The sequence below is a fragment of the Neophocaena asiaeorientalis genome, unplaced genomic scaffold (assembly GCF_003031525.2).
Source record: "Neophocaena asiaeorientalis asiaeorientalis breed wild unplaced genomic scaffold, Neophocaena_asiaeorientalis_V1.1 scaffold33, whole genome shotgun sequence".
Classification (NCBI taxonomy): Eukaryota; Metazoa; Chordata; class Mammalia; order Artiodactyla; family Phocoenidae; genus Neophocaena; species Neophocaena asiaeorientalis.
This window is the reverse complement of record NW_020171988.1, coordinates 1,843,757-1,866,545: the sequence shown is the minus strand read 5'-3', so window position 1 is coordinate 1,866,545 and position 22,789 is coordinate 1,843,757. Positions and strand designations below refer to the sequence as shown.

Sequence of the window (22,789 nt, the reverse complement as noted above, 5' to 3'; positions counted from 1 at the left end):
TAACAATTTTCATTACTAATTACAAACAAATTAGCCTAATCTTGTCTACTTTCCCGTTCATGTATTTAATTCTCTTCCTTAGGGAATTATCAGGTCAAACACTTAGTTTCAATTCTAATTTATAACTTATTAAAAATCCATTCAATACAATTATAAGGTTATTTTGAAATCAGGGTATGTAAATTAGTGTATAACTTGGGCCTCAACAACCATGGCATTCAAACCAAATTTAAGCAGAACCCGTGAAACACCACTACAGAACCTCAAGAGTGTACATATACTGTTTGAAGACTACTGTTCTGGGTGATAATTATTTTTCCCCCAGTTTTATTATATAATTGACATATAACATTATATTAGTTTAAGATGTAGAACAAAATGATATGACATATAATATAGAAATGATTACTACAATAAGTTAACATCCATCACCTCACATAGTTAAAATTTTTTTCTTGTGATGAGACTTTCAAGCTTGCATCCCCAGAACTATCTTATAACTAGAAGTTTGTACCATTTGACCACCTTTACTCATTTCCTCCACCCCCCACTTGTCTACCTCTGGCAACAACCAATCTATTCTCTGTTTCTATCAATTTGTTTTTTGTAGATTCCACATATAAGTGAGATTATGAATTATTTGTCTTTCTCTGACTTATTTCATTTAGCATAATGCCCTCAAGGTCCATCCATATTGCTGCAAATGGCAGGATTTGCTTCTTTTTTCACAGCCAAATAATATTTCAATGTATGCATTTACCACATCATCTTTATTCATCCACTGACATACATTTAGGTTGTTTCCATGTCTTGGCTATTGTGAATAATGCTGCAATTAACATGCCTGTATCTCTTTGAGATGGTAATTTTGTTTCCTTTGGATATACACACAGATGTGGGTTTGCTGGATCATATGGCAGTTCTTTTTTTAATTTTTTGAGGAACCTCCATACTGTTTTCCACAGTGGCTATACCAATTTATATTCCCACCAACAGGGGTTTTCCTTTTCTCTACATCCCTACTAATACTTGTTAATGCTTGTTTCTTTTTTTTAATGATAGCCATTCTAACAAGTATGAGGTGGTATCTCATTGTGGTTTTGCTTTGCACTTCCCTGATGATTAGTGATGTTGAACACTTTTTCATGTACCTTTGGCCATATCTCTGTCTTCTTTGGAAAAATGCATATTCAGTCCCTCTGGCTGACTTTTAACCAGATTGGTTTGTCTGTTTTTTGCTACTGAGTTATATGAGTTCTTTATATATTTTGGATATCAATCCCTTATTAGATATATAATTTGCACATTACTTTCTCCTATTCTGTACGTTGCCTTTTCATTTTGTTGGTTTCTTTTGCTATGCAGAAAGAAGCTTTGTAGTTTGATATAGTCCCACTTGTTATATCTGATTTTGTTTTCTTTGTTTTTAGTGTCAAATCTAAAATATCATCGCCAAGACTGAGTCCAAGGAGCTTACCCTGTATGTTTTCTTCTATGAGTTTTATGATTTGGGGTCTTATGTTCAAGCCTTTAACCCATTTTGAGTTGATTTTTGTGTATGGTGTAAGATAGTTGCCCAGTTTTCCCACCACCATTTATTGAAGAGATGGTCCTTTCCCCATTGTCTATTCTTAGCTCCTTTGCCTTAATCGATCACAATATGCACAAGTTTATTTTGGGGCTCTCTTTTGTTCCACTGATCTCTGTGTCTGTTTTTATGCCAATACTATACTGTTTTGATTATTACAGCTCTGTAATACAGTTTAAAAATCAGGAAGCTCCAGTTTTAATGTTCTTTCTCAAGAATGCTTTGGCTACTTGGGTCTTTGTGGTTCCATACATATTTTAGGATTGTTTTATTCTACTTCTGTGAAAAATGCCACTGGAATTTTGATAGGGATTGCACTGAACCTGTAGAATGCTTTGGGTAGTATGGACATTTTAACAATATTAATTCTTCCAATCCACGAGCACAGAATATCTTTCCATTTCTTTGTGCCTTCCTCAATTTCTTTCATCAATGTCTTATAGTTTTCAGTGTACAGCTCTTTCACTTCCTTGGTTAAATTTATTCCTAGGTATTTTACTCTTTTTGATGCAATCATAAATGGAACTATTTTATTAATTTCTCTTTCTGATAGTTATTAGTATATATAAGCACACAGATTTTTGTATATTGATTTTAGATCCTGCAACTTTACTAAATTTGTTTATCATTTCTAATAGTTTTTTGATGGAGTCTTTATAGTTTTCTATATGTAATAAGTCACCTGCAAAAAGAGACTTCTTCCTTTCCAATCTGAACACTTTTAATTTCTTTTTCTTGCCTAACTGCTATGGCTAGGACTTCTAGGACTGTTGAAAAAGTGATCAGACTGGGTATTCTCACCATGCCCCTGATTTCAGAGGAAAAGGTTTCAGCTTTTCAGCTTTAAGTATGTTCACTGTGGGCTTGCCATACATGGACTTTATTATGTTGAGGTATAGTCCCTCTACACTTACTTTGTTCAGAGTTTTTACCACGAGTAGGTGTTGAATTTTGTCAAATGCTCTTTCTGCATCTATTGAGATGATCATATGATTTTTAGCCTCATTTTGTTAAGGCGTGTATCACATTGATTGATTTGTGGAAGCTGAACCATCCTTGCATCCCTGTAATAAATTCCACTTGATCATGATGTACGATCCTTTTAATGTATTGTTGAATTTAGTTTATTAATATTTTATTAAAGATTTTTGCATCTATGTTCATCTGGGAAATTGGGGTGTAACTTCCTTTTTTTGTAGTGTCTTTTTCTGATTTTGGTATCAGGGTAATGCTGACCTCAAATGAGGTTGGAAGCATTCCTTCCTCTTCAAATTTTGGAACAGTTTGAGAAAGATAGGTATTAACTCTTCTTTAAATGTTTGGTAGAATTCACCTGTGAAGCCATCTGATCCCGGATATATTATTAAAGCAGAATATGCCTCAATTAAGAGGAAGCATTATTTTTCTCTTGAACCTCCTCAGTTCTTACCTCTAGTAAATTTCAGCTGAAAACTAGTGAGCTAGCATCCATAGAGGAACAGACATCTTCAAGGAAGTACGTCAGTGATAAAGTTATTCATAAAGAAACTAATATAAGAATATTAGCTTGGTCCATAAGTGACTGTAATTCTATAAGATCATGCAACTTGTTATAAAAACCACATTTAAAAAACTTTATTAATTTATAATGGCAAAATTCTATTCAGGCTACTATTTAAGAGGATTTTCACTCAAAATTTCTCTCAGTGCTCCTTCTCCCAAATATCAAAGGAATGATACTATCTCTCCAATTGCATTATGCATATATCTGTGCAATCTGGCAACACAAGCACAATTCAAACATAGGCATCCTTTTTCAATAAATATCACTTACGATCAGCTGGATACAACAAACATATTTCTAAGCTCTCTTTGATTGCCTGTTTTAGGACTGCAAGAAGTCTGACCACCATAGGTGCTATTCTATAGGACACAGTTTTACCATTATTTCATATTGTAAGGTCTTGAAGAGGTTAGAAGAAATTTAAAAATAAAGTACAATTTCCTAAAATATATTTTACAGGCCCTCAAAAAGAATTAGACACAAGCTATTTAAAGACATAAATCTTGCTGGCATCATTTTCAAAATATATCTACAATCACATCTTTCCTAATCCCCTCCAATGCTGTACTAGCTCCAAGCTACTATCACCTCCTCGTTGGAGAACTATTATCATCTCCCAGCAACTCTGAGGTCAATGAAGCCTTGTATGACTACTCCATATAGTACCCAACTTATATAATGCTCATCCCACTCCATTACAGCTGTCCCTCAGCATTTGCAAGGGATTGGTTCCAGGACCCACTGTGGATATCAGAATCTACAGATGCTCAAAGCTCTTACATAAAATGGCATAGTATTTGCATATAACCTATGCATACTCTTCTGTATACTTTAAATTATCTCTAGATTACTTATAATACCTAATACAATGTAAATGCTATGTAAATAGTTGCCAGTGCATGGTAAATTCAAATTCTGCCTTCTGGAACATTCTGGAATTTTTTCCAAATATTTTTGATCTGTGGCTGTTTGAATCCATGGATTCAGAACCCATGAAAACAGAGGGCTGACTGTATTCTGATCTACTTTTTCATTTTTCCATAGCACTTATCTCCTTCTAACATACTGTAAAATTTACTTGTATTTGTAGCCCGTTTTTCTTTAGAGTATATGCTCCGCAAGGCAGTGACTTGTTTTCCAATGTACTCTAAGCACCAAAACAGTACTTGGGACATGATATGAGATCATTACTTCTAGAATGAATAAATAAGTTTCAGGTTGTTTAACAAATATGAAGAAATAATCAATGAGGTTTAATAAATATTAAATATGACCAAAATGTGCATGATGTGCTCTTACATAGAGCTTACCATACCAGATAAAATAAGCAATTCAATGATTTCTGCATCTCCAAGATAGGCAGCAGCATGCAGTGGAGTTCTCTTTTCATTGTCCTGTGATAAGAAGGAAAGATGGAACATAAGTTTTAATATAAAGTTAATTTTAATATACTTTAAATGAAGAAAAGCCATTATTAACTACAGCTTACTACTTCCACAACTCTAGTGTAGTCTGCAAGTCCCATTATCAGAGTATTTCTTTGCAAGGAGAAGAAAAGCCTAAAAAATATATTTTGGCCTTAAAAGAATGGTGTAAAATGCAGCAAAGAATAAAAGAAAAATCTAAGATGACAAAGAAATAACTTAAGACTTTCTTTGAATAAAGATGCCTATGCTGCTTGTATACACAAGAAAATTTCCTTTACTTCATACTACTTGCCCACCCCCCCAATATATTTCCACAAGTTTACATAGTTTAGAATTGTTGATCTAACTAAATAAAACAAACCCTAACAAACAAAGAAGTTTGCTTATCAAAATGTTTCCACAGGACTATAGTGGCAAAAATAGAAAATATCTCTGGGGATCTGAAATTATCCCTTACAATAATCCTAAGCTTTTTCTTAAAGGTCCTGCCAATTTCGTTTTTAGCTCTAAAATATATTCCTATCCTATGCATAGTCTTCTAAATCTTCCTCCAGGAAGAGAAGCTACATCTAAGTGCATGGCTGTGTGTACTTCCCCCCTCAAACAACAATGTCCTCCAGTTTGAGAAGCAAGATCTTAGAGTAATGTCACATTCAGGGATTCAGTATTCAGCATTCAGTATTCAGAAAGTTCATGAGTCATAAAATAATACATAAATAGGATTTAAGGCATTACAATTCATCTAAAGTTACAACAGTGTTGCTGACTTGGCTGTATCTGAGAAAGCTATTCATTTAGAAATATTTAGCTTGAAATTTACATCCAATTTTTTAGATACTGGCTTTTGAGCCAGATTATTAGTTGTTTTCCATTATCCGTTTTCCCCTTTGTCCATAGGAATAAAGTTTTACCTGGTTATTTACCCACCAGCAAGAGAATAGACTCCTAGCATGCCTTGAAGTTTTGTTACTTAGTGTGGACCAATGGTATGTGAGTGGAAGTAAAGGCACAACTTTCAGGTCATCTTCAACCTAAAAGACACCAATCCAGAGCTAGACTAAAACTTTCCCACTTCCCTCAGGCTAGAAGGCACATGTGCAACTGTACCGGCTTTGACCATGCAGAGGCAGGCCAATATCCTACAAGTCTGTTAAGCAAAATGTACTGAATCATCTTGTAGAGCACAGTTGCCCCACCAACAAAGAGCTGGACCACTAACTTCTAGACTATTAAGAGAAATAAAATTCTTATTTAAATAGGTATTGTGTTTTGGGGTCTCTTGTATTAAGATAACATTATAACTTTCAAGATTTAAAAAAATGAAAAATTTCACGTCATAATAATTTTCCAGTTTGGCAATCAAAACACCAATTATGCAAAGAAAAGATAGTTAGGACAATGAGAATAAATTAGGAAAAAAACTGCTAGTCAAAAGAGGGGTTAGGGCTTCCCTGGTGGCGCAGTGGTTGAGAGTCCGCCTGCCGATGCAGGGGACACCAGTTCGTGCCCTGGTCCGGGAAGATCCCACATGCCACGGAGCGGCTGGGCCCATGAGCCATGGCTGCTGAGCCTGTGCGTCCGGAGCCTGTGCTCCGCAACGGGAGAGGCCACAACAGTGAGAGGCCCGCATACCACAAAAAAAAAAAAAAGGGTTAAAAATATTCACAGGCAATTCCAAAAAGGTTTAGCTGTAGTATATAAAGGAATTAGAAAGATATGTGCAACACAATTATAACTGGCTCTACATACATTTCTTCATATAATTTTAATATATTTGTGATACTGTTTTTGTTCTTAAAATAGTTGGTATAGTAGTTATTAATGTTTTTAATAAGTGAAGAGTTCCTGTCTCTCGAACCCCAACTAATTTCCACAAGACCATGTTTTTTATTCTAATACATACCCCATCAAACAAATGGTTTGCATAGAAATTACTGAACAAACTGTCATTGAAACAGCTAACACAGAACCACTGAATATCAGGCTTTATTCAAAGCTGAGTCCTAACTTAGTCAATTTAATAAAAAGATCCTTGGCTTAAGGCTTTTCACTGTTAATCACTAACACATCAAACTCCCCTACTGTTTAAATATGAACAGACCCACTCAAATTGAGGAACACATCTATTCCACAGTATAAACCACATACACAGCACACACAGAAAGTGAGTCATTTATGTGTGAGAGATGTCTGGAATTCTATGACTCAATGCCTTAAATCCTATTTATGTATTATTTTATGCCTCATGAACTTTCCTTTTTCTTTAATTTGATTTGGAGAAAGGAAAAACTACGGAATAAATTGGTTAATTTTAAAAGAAAAAACTTTACCTATCATATTTTACTTTACTACAATTAAATATTGAAAATCATGCAATAAAACATTTAAGATTCCCTTTAACAAAATTTATTAGAATGAAAAAATAACTATTCCCTTATACACATTGAAATCCCCTTCAAGGAATGTTTTTTTTTAAGATAAAGGTATTGCTATGTGTGTGCAAACAAAACTTAAGTATATTTACTGATCATATAGGAAGCAAAATGCCGAAAACAATTTCAATGCCCATCAATAAGGAAGCGGTTATTTAAAATTATGAAACACAAGCAGCTCTTAACCAACCTTCATTTAACTGAATGGTGGAATGTGTAAGCACTTCTGGGTCACCAACCTGGAAGCTCCCTGAACTCCCTCCTTTTGGGTTTTTAGGAGGTCCTACTACACAGGTGTGTTTGATTAAATCACTGACCTCTGGCAACTGAACTCAATTTTTGGAGCTAGTCACTCTCCCAGCACCTCCATGTGTTCCCAACTCAGAAGCTCTCCTTACGAGTCCTTTTGGCTTTTTATGGAGGCTTCATCACATAGTCGTGATCAATTAAATCATTGGCCGTGGGTGATTGAACTCAGCCTCCAACCCTTTGCCCCTCCCCGAGAGCTTGGGGGTGGGACTAAAAGTTCTAACCCTCTAATCACATGGTTGACTCCAAAGGCAAGGGCTCCCACCCTTAGGGGCTTTCCAAAAGTCATCTCATTAACATAAAAGAAGGCACTGTAGCTCTCCTCTTAGGAAATGCCAAAGGTTTTTCTATGCTAGAAACAAAGACCAAATATATATTTCCTATTATAAATCATAATATTGGGTGGGCCAAAAAGTACCTTTTTTAAGTGTTTTTTTAAGTAAAAATAAAAGACACATTTTTCATTTTCACCAAGAACTTTACTGAACAATGATTCACTGTTCTCTTCCACTACCTTCTGCCATTTTTCAGGCAACTTTGTAATTCCATCTTCCCAAAACTTTTTATCTTTTTGACCAAAGAACTGTTCCAGGTGCCTTTTACAGTCTTCCAGGGAATTGAAATTTTTTCATTAAGAGAATTTGGTAAGACCAAAATAAATGGAAATCGGAAGGTGCAATGTCTGGTGAATACGGCGGATGAATCGGAACTTCCCAGCCAAGCTGGAGTTGTTGGATGAAGTAGTCTACAGATGTCAACTATATCCAGCTGTTTGATGGAGCTATTGATTATGTCCTTACAGATTTTTCACCTACTTGATCTGTCCATTTTTGATAGAGGAGTGTTGGAGTCTCCAACTATAACAGTGGTTTCATCTATTTTCCCCTGCAGTTCTATCAGTTTTTCCTTCACATAGTTTGATACTCTGTTGTTAGGTATATAAACGGATCATTATGTCTTCCTGAAGAATTGACCTTTCTATTATTATATAATGCCCCTGTTTACCCCTGATAACTTTCCTTGCTCTGAGGTATGCTCCTGCTTCCTCCTTCTTTTTTAATTGAAGTATAGTTGATTTACAATGTTGTGTTGATTTCCGCTGTATAGCAAAGTGATTCAGTTACTTAGACAGACAGACAGACACACACACACATACATTCCTTTTTATTTCTTTTCCATTATGGTTTATCTCAGGGTACTGAATATAGTTCCCTGTGCTATAAAGTGGCACCTTGTTGTTTATCCATTCTACACGTAATAGTTTGCATCTGTTAATCCCAAACTCCCACTCCATCCTTCCTCCACCCTCCCTTCCCCCTTGGCAACCACAAGTCTGTTCTCCATGTCTGTGCATCTGTTTCTGTTTCACAGATATGTTCATTTATGTCACATTTTAGATTGCACATATAAATGATACCATACAGTATTCGTCTCTTTCTCACTTACATCACTTAGTATGATAATCTCCAGTTCTAGCCATGTTGCTGCAAATGGCATTATTTCATTCTTTTTTATGGCGGAGTAACATTCCATTGTATATATGTACCACATCTTCTTTATCCATTCTTCTGCCAATGGACATTAGGTTGTGTCTGTGTCTTGGCTACTGTGAATACTGCTGCTATGAACATAGGGGTGCATGTATCTTTTTTAATTCTAATTTTAGTTTTTTGAGGAACCTCCATACTGTTTTCTGTAGTGGCTGCACCAACTTACATTCCCACCAATAGTATATACTCCTGCTTTCTTTTGATTAGTGTTAGCATGGTATTTTTTTCTTCATCCATTTACTTGTATCTATATGTGTCTTTCTGTTTAAAGCAGGTTTCCTGTAAACAACATATAGTTGTCTTGTTTTTGGATCTCTGACAATTTCTTTTAACTGGTTCATTTAGAGCACTGACTACTGATATATATTGGGCTGGCCAAAAAGTGCCTTCGGTTTTTCTTTCTTTTATTTTTTTAATTTTAGTTATTTATTTTTCGCTGTGCTGGGTCTTTGTTGCTATGCGCGGGCTTTCTCTAGTTGCGGTGAGCAGGGGCCACTCATTGTGGTAGCTTCTCTTGTTGCAAAGCACAGGCTCTAGGCGTGTGGGCCTCAGTAGTTGTGGCATGTGGGCTCAGTAGTTGTGGCTCATGGCCTCTAGAGCACAGGCTCAGTAGTTATGGCGCACGGGCTTAGTTGCTCCACGGCATGTGGGAATCTTCCTGGACCAGGGACCGAACCCCTGTCCCCTGCATTGCCATGTGGACTCTCAACCACTGCACCACCAAGAGAGTCCTGTGCCTTCGGTTTTTAAGTAAAAATAAAAGACACATTTTTCATTTTCACCAAGAACTTTATTGAACAATGATTCACCCTTCTCTTCCACTACCTTCTGCCATTTTTCAGGCAACTTCGTAAATCCATCTTCCCAAAACTTTTTATCTTTTTGACCAAAGAACTGTTCCAGGTGCCTTTTCCAGTCTTCCAGGGAATTGAAAATTTTTCATTAAGAGAATTTGGTAAAGACCAAAATAAATGGAAATCGGAAGGTGCAATGTCTGGTGAATACGGCGGATGAATAGGAACTGCCCAGCCAAGCTGTAACAGTTTTTGCCTGGTCATCAAAGAAACATGCGGTCTTGCGGTATGCTGATGGAAGATCATGCGTTTTCCGTTGACTAATTCTGTATGCTTTTCGTCAAGTGTTGCTTCAGTTGGCCTAATTGGGAGCAGTACTTGTTGGAGTTAATCGTTTGGTTTTCCAGAAGGAGCTCATAATAGAGGGCTCCCTTCCAATCGCACCCTATACACATCACCTTCTCTGGATGAAGACCAGCCTTTGGTGTGGTTGGTGGTGGTTCATTTCACTTCCCCCATGATCTCTTCTGTTCCACATTATTATACAGTATCCACTTTTCATCACCTGTCACAATGTTTTAAAAACGGAATGTTTTCGTTAAATTTAAGTAGAGAATCACATGTAGAAATATGGTCAAGAAGATTTTTTGCACTTAACTTACGTGGAACCCAAACATCAAAGCAATTCACATAACCAAGCTGGCACAAATGATTTTCAATGCTTGATTTGGATATTTTGAGTATGTTGGCTATCTCCCGCATGGTATAACGTTGATTGTTCTCAATTAATGTCTCGATTTGATCACTATCAACTTCAACTGGTCGACCCGACCGTGGAGCATCGTCCAGCGAGAAATCTCCAGCACGAAACTTTGCAAACCACTTTTGACACATTCGATCAGTCACGGCACCTTCTCCGCACACTGTACAAATCTTTTTGTGCGTTTCAGTTGTGCTTTCACCTTTCTTGAAATAATAAAGCACAATATCCTGAAAATGTTGCTTTTTTCTTCCATCTTCAATATGAAAATGGCTACACAAAAATTCACCAATTTTGATGTCTTTTTTTAAATGCACACTGATAGGACAGCTGTCACATACAATCTAACAAAATTGTTTTGAATGAAATTAAGGACAACTAAGTGCTACTAGAGCCATCTTATGGAAAAAAACAAACAAACTTTTTGGCCAACCCAATACTTGGATTAATATTACTATATTCATTACACTTTTCTATTTGTTTCCCTCTTTTAAAAAAAAATTATTTATTTTATTTATTATTTTTGGCTGTGTTGGGTGTTCGTTGCCATGCGTGGGCTTTTTCTAGCCGCAGAGAGCGGGGGCTACTCTTCATTGCGGTGCACGGGCTTCTGTGGTGGCTTCTCTTGTTGCAGAGCACGGCCTCTAGGCATGCAGGCTTCAGTAGTTGCAGCATGCGGGCTCAACAGTTGTGGCGCATGGGCTTAGTTGCTCTGCGGCATGTGGGATCTTCCCAGACCAGGGATCAAACCTGTGTCCCCTGCATTGGCAGGTGAGTTCTTAACCACTGCACCACCAGGGAAGTCCTGTTTCCCTCATTCTTTATTCCAATTTTTATCTTCCACTCTTTTCCTGCCTTTTGTGGCTTTACTTGAGCATGGATTTAATATGAATCCATTTTCTCTCCATTCTCTCACTGTTGTGGCCTCTCCCGTTGCGGAGCACAGGCTCCGGACGCGCAGGCTCAGCAGCCATGGCTCACAGGGCCAGCCGCTCCGCGGCATGTGAGATCTTCCCAGACCGGGACACAAACCCAGGTCCCCCGCATCGGCAGGTGGACTCTCAACCACTGCGCCACCGGGGAAGCCCACCCTCATTCTTTATTCCAATTTTTATCTTCCACTCTTTTCCTGCCTTTTGTGGCTTTACTTGAGCATGGATTTAATATGAATCCATTTTCTCTCCATTCCCTCACTCTTTATTCTTATTTTTATCTTCCACTCTTTTCCTGCTGTTTGTGGCTTTACTTGAGCATGAATTTAATATGAATCCATTTTCTCTCCATTCTTATTTAGCCTAACAGTTCTACTTAAAAAAAATTTTTTTTAATGGTCGCCCTAGAGTTTACAGTATACGTTTATAGCCAATCCATCTACTTTCAAATACCACTTCATGGGTACTGTCAGTTCTTATAATAACAAAATAACCCTAATTCTTCCATCCTGTCCCTTATCATCACTGTCATTCATTTCACTTATAATTAAGCATAATATATGACATATATACATATATATAAGCACACATAATTGAATATTTAGTATTGTTTTGAACGAACTTATATGTAAGACCAATGAAGAATAAGAAAAATGTTTTTATTTTACTTCGACTATTCCTTCTTTATGTAGGAATGTTCTTCCTTTCTTTATGTAGATCCGAGTTCCTGACTTATTCTCCTCTGTGTAAAGAATTTATTTTAACGTTTCTTGCAAGGCAGGTCTACTGGTAACAAAGTTTTCTGTTTGATAAAGTCTTTATTCTCCTTTATCTTCTAAGGATAAAGGTGCAGAATTCTAGGTTGGTTTTTTTTTTTTTTCTCCCAACACTTTAAATATTCCACTCCATTCTCTTCTTGCATGGTGTCTGAGAAGTTGGATGTAATTCTTAACTTTGCTTCTCTATAAGGTGTTTTCCCCCACTCTGGCTTCTTTCAGGACTTATTTACGTTTGATCTTCTGCAGTTTGCAAAATGATATGCCTAGGTACAGTTTGTTTATTTGTTTGTTTTTCACATTTATCGTGCTTGGCATTCTCTGAGCTTCCTAGATCTGTGGTTTGGTATCTTGACATTGAGTTGGGGAAATAGTCAGTCATTATCGCTTCAAATACTTCTTCTGTTCCTTTCTCTGTCTTCTCCTTTTGACATTCCCATTATAAGTATGTTACACCTTCTGTAGTTGCCCCACAGTCTTTGGTTGTTCTCTTCTGTTTTTCCAGTCTTCATTCTCTTTGCTTCTAAGGTATTGAGGATTCTACTGAGACATCCTCTAGCTCAGAGATTCTTTCCTCAGCTAAGGCATTCTTCATTTTTCTGTTACAGTGTTTTTGATTTCTAGCATTTCTTTTTGGCTGTTTCTTAGAATTTCCATGTCTCTTCAAATTGTGGTTTTTGCCTTTTTGTAAGTCTTATAATTTTTTCTTCATGACCAGACATGATGTACTGGATAACTACGCCTTTTGTAATGTGTTGGTGAGGTGTAAGGGGAAGGCCAGTGTTCTACAGTCCTATGAGTAAGTCTGTCTTTTAGTGAGCCTGTGCCTCTGGTCTGTGAACCTCACAAGTGTTTCTCAGTGGCTGCCTTCCAGTGAATGAGGTGGGGGATAAGATGCCTGAACAAAATCAGAGCTCTGCCCATTAGAAGGTGGAAAATGAATGAACATTAAATCAGTAGCCAAAGTTTCTGTCACTTTGTGATTTTATATGGCCTTTGATATTATTTTTCTTCCCAGATACTTGAGTGTTCTAGGCAACATGGTACGAGGGAAATATCAGAACAAGCAAGGCACCTATTAGAGTAGAAATTCAAATCAATTTTGTTACTACCCACTGAAAAGAAAAATGTAACAAAAGAAAAAGGAATCATTAACTGAAGTCTAAGCTAAAATGTGATGAAGCATCCCACATACCCCCCAAAACCGCTGTGAAATGACCTAGGCTTAAGGGATATAATTCACAAAGCAAAGAGAATAGTTTACAGAGTTGTCAAAGTAACATACTGGGAACAGAAATAGCCTCAGAGATCATCTAATTCAATCGCTTCGTTTTACGAGTGAGAAAAGTAGGGCTCAAAGAGGCTGAACCAGGGAAGGACACACAGGCTGGAGTCTAGTCGGTCTGCTTAGAGGCCAAGGTTCCTCTTACTATTACACTTTGGACCTCTTCACCTCCTTACAGTTGAATAGTTAACAGCAACAATGCGGTAGCTGTCGTGCTTTACGTTCATGTGTTTATCTGTAAATATCTGCACATGTGTTGGATTTTAGAAAATAATCTATTTTAAAAATCATAGCAGTAACAAAGGACTCATCACTGTCCTATAACTGTAGAAGTATGGTCCCACTTTAGAAAAATTTTCCACAATATGACAACCTTAATGTTCTTTTTTACAGCCCTCAATTTGTGACAATTACAATTATTAAATGAAACTTATACTACAAAGTCTAGGAAGAAGAGAGATTTTCATTTCTTAGAAAAGAATCAAATAAAACAGGAGACTCAATCATAAGATAAATAATTTAAACAAAAAATATCACACTGCCTACTAGACAATACATGTAACTGAAAGTTACATTTAAACCAATTATTAACAGTTTCAGTTTATGGCTAGTAAACAAGGAAGATACACTTAACAAATAACTAGTCATACTTCTTGATGAAGTTTATTTTGGGGACTAACTATTAGTACCTTGGAGTCACAGAGGAGAACAGTCTCCATTTATAAACAAATACTTTAAACAAGGCTACTCAAACATGCCCTCACTCAACTATAAATATTAATCTTCAGCACAAGATAACATTTTATATAATAACAGCCGCCTGAGAAAAAGAAATCTAATCCCAAATATATGCGTATATACTACTGCGGCCATGATATTTAACTGTTCAATTAAACACATATTCTCAATTAATAAAGATAATCGGAATATTCAGCACTAGCAAATTACAGGTATTATAACCTTAAACATTAATTTAGAGTAGAGCTAAAAAAATCAAGAATCATATTACACAGCTACAATCAGAGGGGGGAAAAACTTCATCCTGAACTTGAAATATACCAGTTAAATCACTAGATACACTAGAAAGATCTGATCTTATCTCAAGAGTTCTATGCTTGAACACAGTGGATAAATATAAACATGGCTATTTGTGGTGGGGAAAAATCAACATGGTTCTGTAAATATACCACACACAGAAACCTCTTTTGGGGGTGGGAACCAAAATGATCCATTTTAAATTATAAATTATGAAATAAAATCTTAAACTATGAAAATGTTTTAAAGTCAAGTCTATGTGGCAGTATGTTACTTTTAAGCGATTTTATATGTTATTCTTTAAGTGATTTATATAATTTATATTTTCTTTTACCAGCTGAATCAAAAGGAGGACTTTCCCCCTTAGTTATATAACCAAGACTTGTCAATACCTTTAAAGAAATTATCCTTGTATTCCAGGAAGATTTTCAGTATAAATATCTGTATTGAATACAATACCAATCTGAGACAATATCAAAGGTTAACATTTGTGTCACTGAGTCCCAGAAAGAGAGGAAAAAGAAACTGACACAGGAAAAAAAAAATCTGAAGAAATATCGTTGGAAATTTCCCAATTTTTGGTAAAAGACATAAATTTATACATTGAATAAGTTAAGTGAACTACAAATATGATAAATGCAAAGAAAACCATACTGAGACACACCATAATCAAACTGTTAAAGCCCAAATAGAAAGACAAAAATTGTTTTCCTCAGCCTGCTTTTTTTTTTTTTTTTTTCCCTCAGCCTGCTTTAAAGGCAAGTTACATATAAAAGAAATACTCAAATGACTGTGGATTTCTCATCAGAAACCAGGGAGGCCAGAAAACTGAAGAAAAATAAAAACATAAAAACCTGTCAAACAAGAATTCTGTATGACATGAAAGCATCCTTTAGTAATGAAGCCAGAATAAAAACATTTCTCAGATAAAAGAGAGCTAAAGGAAATTAATTCCCAGCTGACTTGGTCTACAAGAAATGCTAAAGGAAGTTTTTTCAGGCTGAAAGGAAATGCTACCAGAGGGAAACAGATCTTCAAATATGAAGGATGCACAATTTACTGAAAGCAAAAAATTTTAATGTTACCTGGGAAGGAATTCAGTGTATTACATATATTACATGGCAACTCTAACACAAAGAGGGGAAAGTAAGGGCTTTTGTTTTTTTTAAAACTTTAAGTGGTAAAACTTTAACTCTATGTAGACTGTGAAAAGACACGTATTTATATTATAATCCCTAGAGCAACTACTAAGAAAATAATAAAGATATGGTCAAAATGTCATTAAGTTCGCAAAAACAGTATATCCAAATAATCCAAAAGAAGGAAGGAAAGAGGGAATAGAGGAGCCAAAGTTAAAAGGGACAAAAATAACAGAACAGCAGACTTAAATCCAGCCATATCAATAAACACATTAAATGTAATGATCTGAACACAATAATTAAAAAACACATTGTCATTTTGGATATAAAAACAATACTACCTACAAGAAACCATTTAAAATACAATGATATATGTATGCTGAAAGTTTAAAAGTTGTTAAAAGATATATCATGCAAACAGTAATGAAAAGACAGCTAAAGTATCTCTATTAGTAATATCAGATGAAAAATCAGAACAAGGAAAGTTACCAGGGATGATGAGGCACATTACATAATGTTAAAGGGTCAATTCATCAAAAATAAATAACAACAAAACCCCAACAAAACCCCCAAAATAAATAAGAAGCAGACAAAACCTCATTAGTATGACAATACTAGTGTATATGTACCTAATAACAGCTTCAAAGTCATGGAAGCAAAACTGCTAAAAAGGAAGGGAGAGACAGATCCACAATTACAAGAAACTTCAGCATGCCTCACCCAGTACCAAAGAAAACAAGTAAACAGAAAAATTAGCAAAGATATAGATGAGCTAAAAAACACTAGTAATCATCTGAACCTAACTTATATTTACAGAACACGCTACCTAAGAACAAAAGAATAAACATTATTTTTAACTGCACTTGAAACATTCATCAGGGTAGACCATGTTCTGGGCCAAAAAACATACCTTAATACATTAAAATAAACTGAAATTACACAAAGGATGTACTCTGGCCATAACAGAATTAAACCAGAAACGAATAAGAGACAGACACTTGGAAAATCCCCAAGTATTTGAAAATCAAAATATATACTTTAATAGTAAAGTAGAATAAAAGAAGAAAACTAATTCTAAATAACCCAGGAAAGAGGAAATCTCAAAGGACATTAGAAAATATTTTGAACTGAATGAAAATGAAAATATATCAAAATCTGTGATATGAAGTTAAAGCAGTATTCAGAGGGCAATTTAAATAGTAAATGTTCCTGGACTTCCCTGGTGGCACAGTGGTTAAGAATCTGCCTGCCAATGCAGGGGACAGGGGTTCGAGCGCTGGTCTGGGAAAATCCCACATGCCGCAGAGCAACAAAGCCTGTGCGCCATAACTAGTGAGCCTGTGCCCTAGAGCCCGCGAGCCACAACTACTGAGCCCACGCGCCCTAGAGCCCATGCTCCACAAGAGAAGCCACTGCAATGAGAAGCCCGCGCACCACAACGAAGAGTAGCCCCCACTCGCTGCAACCAGACAAAGTCCGTGCACATCAATGAAGACCTAATGCAGCCAAAGAATAAATAAAATTAAAAAAACCAAAAACTGTAGAAGTAATATTTTTTTAAAAATCATGATCATCACATTTAAAAAAACAACATCTTTTCATGATTTTAAAAAAACTCTCAGCAGACTAGGAATAAAAAGGAACTTCCTTAGCTTGATAAAGGTAATTTACAAAAATTACAGCTAATATCCTATTTAATGGCAAAAGACTGAATGCTTTCCTTCTAAGATCAGGAACAAGGCAAGTTTGCCTATTTTCATCACTTCTATTCATTCTCATACTTGAAGTTCTAGTTGGTAACATAAAACGCATATAGATTGGGAAAGAAGAAATGAAACTGTCTCTGTTCATAGATGAGGTATTGTATATAGAGAAAATCCCAAGGAATCTATTAAAAAAAATCCTAGAATGAGTTTAGAAAAATTACAGAATGCAAGGTAAACATACAAAAAGCAACTGTATTTCTATATACTAGCAATTAACAACTGGAAATCAAAATTTTAAAAACTGTACATTTACAATACGAAAGAATGAAAGAAAGAAAAAAGAGAAATGCTTATGTATGAATCTGACAAAAATCTGCAAGATTTATATGCTGAAAACTACAAAACATTCATGAAAGAAATAAAGAAAACCTAAATAGAGAAAAATACCATGTTCATGGATTGGAAGACTCATTATTGTTAAGATGTCAATTTGATCTATATAGATCCAATACAATCCTAATCAAAATCCCAGCAGGACTCATAGTAGATATAACAACCTAAAATTTATGTGGAAAGGCAAAGATATTAAAATAGTCAAAGCAATTTTGATAGAAAAGAACATGGTTGGGGGTCTTAAACTATGTGATTTCAAGAATTACTATAAAGCTGCAGTAATCACGGCAGTGTGGTATTAAAAGGGAAAGAGATAACCAGAATAAAGAGTCCAGATATCAACCCACACAAATATGATCAACTGATTTTTGGCAAAAGTAAAAAAGCAACTGAATGGATATATAATCTTTTCAACAAATGGTCCTGGATATCCACATGTCAAAAAATTAACATCAATCTATACTTAACACCTAACACAAATATTAACTCAAAAAGAATCATAGACCTAACTGCCACATCTAAAATTTTAAAACTTCTAGAAGAAAAGATAGGAGAAAACAAGTAGGTTAAGCAAAGAGCTCTTGGATGTGAAACCAAAAGCACAATCCATGAAACTGATACATTAAATCCATGAAACTGATACATTCAACTTCATCAAAATGAAAAACTTTTGCTCTCAGGAAGATACAGTTAAGAGGATAAAAAGACAAGACATACACTGGGAGAAAACGTTTGTAAATCACATATCTGACAGAGAACTTGCATTCATAATATACAAAGGACTTTCAAAATTCAACAGTTAGAAAACAGTCCAACAAAATATGGGCAATTAAATTGTGCTGGGACAATTCAGTACCCACTTGGAAAGGGGGGGAAAAACTCCCCACTACCTAACATTATATGCCTAATTTAACTGCAAGTATATCATAAAGCTAAATTTAAAGAGCATAATGATAAAGCTCTGAGAAACAAATATATTACCTTTACGACTCAGGTTAAGGAAGGACTTCTTAAGGTAGCAAAAACTCAAAAGCATTAACAATAAAGGAAAATACTGAAAAACCTGACTACATTAAAATTAAGACCTCATGTTCAATGACACAGTAAAGAATGAAAAGGCAAATTGGAATGGGAGAAGATATCTGCAAAACTCACAAAGGGTTCATATCCAGAATATATAAAGGACTACTGCAAATTAATAAGGAAAGAGAGAAATCAAAAGAAAAATGGGCAAGAGATTTAACAGGCACTTCATAAAAGAGGTTATATGAATGTCTAATAAACATATAAAAAGGCACGGGACACTGTCATCAAAAAAAAAAAAAAAACCCTCAAACTTTACAAATAATGAGATACTACCACATACCACAGAATGGCTAAATAAATAAGACAAAAAGCAAGAATATGGTCCAAGGATGTGGGCCACCAAAAATTCTCATATAGTGCTAATGGGAGTGTATATTCTTTAAGAATATAGCATTCTCTAAGTTGAATATACACATAGCCTTATATGCCAGAAATTCTATACCTAGGTATATGTCTTATAGAAATGCACGGTAATTTGCAACAGAAGACATGCTTATGAATAGTTGCATTGTTTACAACAGGCAAAACCTGGAAACAACCCAACTGTCCATCAACAGCAGAATATGGATAAACTGTGGTATATGCATTCAGTGGAATACTATGAATAATCTTTAGCAACACATAACATGGGTAAATTTTTAAAATGAGATAGTTTGTGCACAAGAACCCAGACCCAAAGGAATATATGTTGTATGACTCATTTAATTAAACATGCAAAATTATACTGCTTTAGGGAGGAATAATTAGGTGGCAAAATTATAAAAGAAAACTAAGAAAGAGACTATAATAAAAGTCAGGGCTTCCCTGGTGGCGCAGTGGTTGAGAGTCCACCTGCCGATGCGGGGGACACGGGTTCGTGCCCCGGTCCAAGAAGATCCCACATGCCGCGGAGTGGCTAGGCCCGTGAGCTATGGCTGCTGAGCCTGCACGTCTGGAGCCTGTGCTCCACAATGGAAGAGGCCACAACAGTGAGAGGCCTGCATACCACCAAAAAAAAAGTCAGATTACTGGTTACATTGTGGGGTGGAAGGAAACAGTTCTAATCACAAAGCGAGCACAAAGGGCGCTTGTGAGATGCTAGCAGTGTTCTGTTTCTTGATCTGGGTAGTGGTTACATTTAAATAATTCATCACATTCTATATTTGTTCTACATATTTTAAATGAGTTATATTTCATAATTTTTAAAAGGTTACAAGAAAGGAGAAAAAAATCAGACATGAGTGCTTCAACATTCTTTCAAAATATCGATTAAAACACATTTGAACTAAGAGGAAACATGCATCAAAAAATTGAGGGTAAGCCCACGCGCCTAGAGCCTGTGCTCTGCAACAAGAGAAGCCACTGCAATGAGAAGCCCACCACACCGCAATGAAGAGTAGCCCCCACTCGCTGCAACTAGAGAAAGCCTGAGCGCAGCAACGAAGACCCAACGCAGCCAAAAATAAATAAATGCATACATACACACATACATACAACTTTTTTTAAAAAAGGAAATCCTTAAAAAAAAAATTGGCAGAAAAGACAGGCTCTGAAACAATATTTCAGCTTAAGAAAAGTAGCTTCCTTTGTTGGTTTGTCAAGATTCATTCTCCTGAACTAATGTTCAAAATGAAAATGAAAGTCTCCTGAATATTGGAATAGAAAACTACTCACCCTTACACCCGTGCCCTTCCCCCAACTACCATTTGGATCTACAAGGGAATTAAGAATAAAAATAGAAATTTTATTACCAGAAATTTGTGCAACGCAATCTGAAAACACAATAATCTAGTTTCTATGTAAACAAAACACCAAAACCCTCACTGTACGTATCTATCTTCCAAACTAATGATAAAAACTTGACATAGCATTTTGTAACTGTTTTCTCATACGAAGACAAATATATTCTAAAATGAATACATTATTATTTTTTGCACTTGTACAGGAAAACATGCTTCAAATCACTTGGGTAAGTCATATTCAAATAATTGATTCTCTAGAAAAACTACTGAGGGAAAAAAATGATACATTATTAGTTTAAAATATTTATGTAATTTACGTTTTCCTCAACAAGTAATTATGCTAAGATACAAAAAAAATCTCAAGGTTTTATCACTGTTGTTTTATGAAAAATGTATATTTAGTAATTAATCGACTCAAATCACTCACTTTCACAGTAGATAATCTAAAATTATCATCTAAAATATTTTATATTTTATTTGTCAATACATGATTTGGGATAGGATGGGACAAGAAGTTTCCTTTCCCAAATCTGACTCTGGCTATTACAGGTACTTTGGTTTACATAAAATTACCAATGTATTAGCTATTTAGACTTGTTTATATGTGTCACTGTTTTGGCAACATGATCTGAATGAAAACTGAACCCCATGTTATCAAAAAACTATACACTTGGCTTTATTAGGCAGTTCTTAACACTGAATGACATCTCTGAATCCCCTCTTCACCTGCAACGTTTCTATTATTTCCTGTGTTGCTTTTGTGTCATGCTCAGGAATCCTGCAAACTTTACTTCTATTTACTGAGTATGATTTAGACTTGTAATACAACAGTAAAGCTGCTTTCGAGGTTGTCAGGGAAATGCAAATGCTAAAAACTTTATTAAATACCTTCCCTAAGAACCAACTTCTGTTCCTGAGCATTGAGGGAAGATGGGATTTAGTCCCCTCCGCAGAGAACAGGGTGGAACAGGTCTACCTCCAGCTGTCCCTTTAAAGTCAATGCTCTGATAGACCATCAGCAGAATGGTGCAAATGATAAATTTATTTTTCACGAGAGCCTTTGCCTGCCTGCATTTCAAGCACACATGTTTTTTTGGTTTTGCTTTTTTAAAGAATTCACCCTTCCTATGTCAAAGTGATTTGAATTGTCTAAACAAGTACTGATGGGAATGCAAGGCAAAAAGACTGTGGAAAGAAGCCTGTTTAGCTTAATTGCACTTGGGCAACTGACAGTAGACTGCCCCCACCCACCAAACCCAAAACCCACACACCCCTGACACAAACAAGAAAACACCTACAAACAATACAGCCAAACACTCTGGATTATAGACTTGCTAAAGTCAGAGACTATGCCTTATTTTTATTTACTCATTTCTAACACTTTTTAAATGGCTACTACTTACAGTTGGCCTTCTGTATCCATGGATCAAAACTACTTGGAAAAAATAATTCCAGAAAGTTCCAAAAATCAAAACTTGAATTTGTCCCAGGCCAGCAACTATTTATATACCATTTACATTGTATTTACAGCTATTTACATACTATTTACATTGTATTAGATATTGTAAGTCATCTAGAGATGATTTAAAGTATACATGAAGATGGGAGGATGTGCGTACGTTATACAAATGGCAAATACTACACCGTTTTATACAAGGGTCTTGTTGAGCATCCACAGATTTTGGTTGTCTGGCGGAGATGGGGGAGGGTGTTCTGGAATCAATCCTCCATGGATGCTGAGGGATGACTATACTGGGTATAAATACAGAACACAAACAAGGTCTGTATCTCCAGAGAGTTACTGAACATGACACAAATAAATTGAGTGTTACAAAGGAGAAGTTCAGAGTGCTACAGCCATCTATTAGGCTAACATAATACTACCTGGGGGACCAGGAAAGGTGTTCCAGAAAAAGAGATACTTAAGTCTTGTATTAGTTTCCTATTGCTGCATAACAAATTACCATTAAGTACAGCAGCTTAAAGCAACACTCATTTACTAGTTCACCAGTCTGTAGGGCAGAAGTCCAAGTATGGTATTGGCTGGGTTCTCTGCTCAGGGTAGCTCTTAAAGTGGAAACCAAGGTGTCAACGGGCTGTGTTCTCAAAAGGAGGCCTGACTAAGGGAAAAGGTCACTTCTATGCTCATTCAGGCAAAATTTGGTTCCTTGTAGTTGAGAGACTGAAGTTCCAATTTTCCTTCCTGACTGTCAGCCAGAAGGATCCCTCTGCTCCCACAGTCCCACAGTCTTTGGCATGTGGCCCCTTCCATCTTCAAAGTCAGCAGCAGAGAATCTGCCTCATATCACATTC

The 22,789-nt window shown here is 35.9% G+C and overlaps 1 protein-coding gene across 4 annotated transcripts in view; it reads right to left on the bottom strand.

Annotated features, from left to right (window-relative positions):
* The window catches only part of ANKRD28 (ankyrin repeat domain 28), a 169,480-nt gene that overhangs the window by 72,690 nt on the left and 74,001 nt on the right, over positions 1-22,789 (bottom strand). For all 4 annotated transcript variants that reach the window (XM_024747532.1, XM_024747541.1, XM_024747547.1 and 1 more), the window contains exon 3: positions 4,447-4,525. In XM_024747532.1, the coding sequence (XP_024603300.1) occupies positions 4,447-4,525 (79 nt within the window). The remainder of the gene's footprint in view (positions 1-4,446; positions 4,526-22,789) is intronic.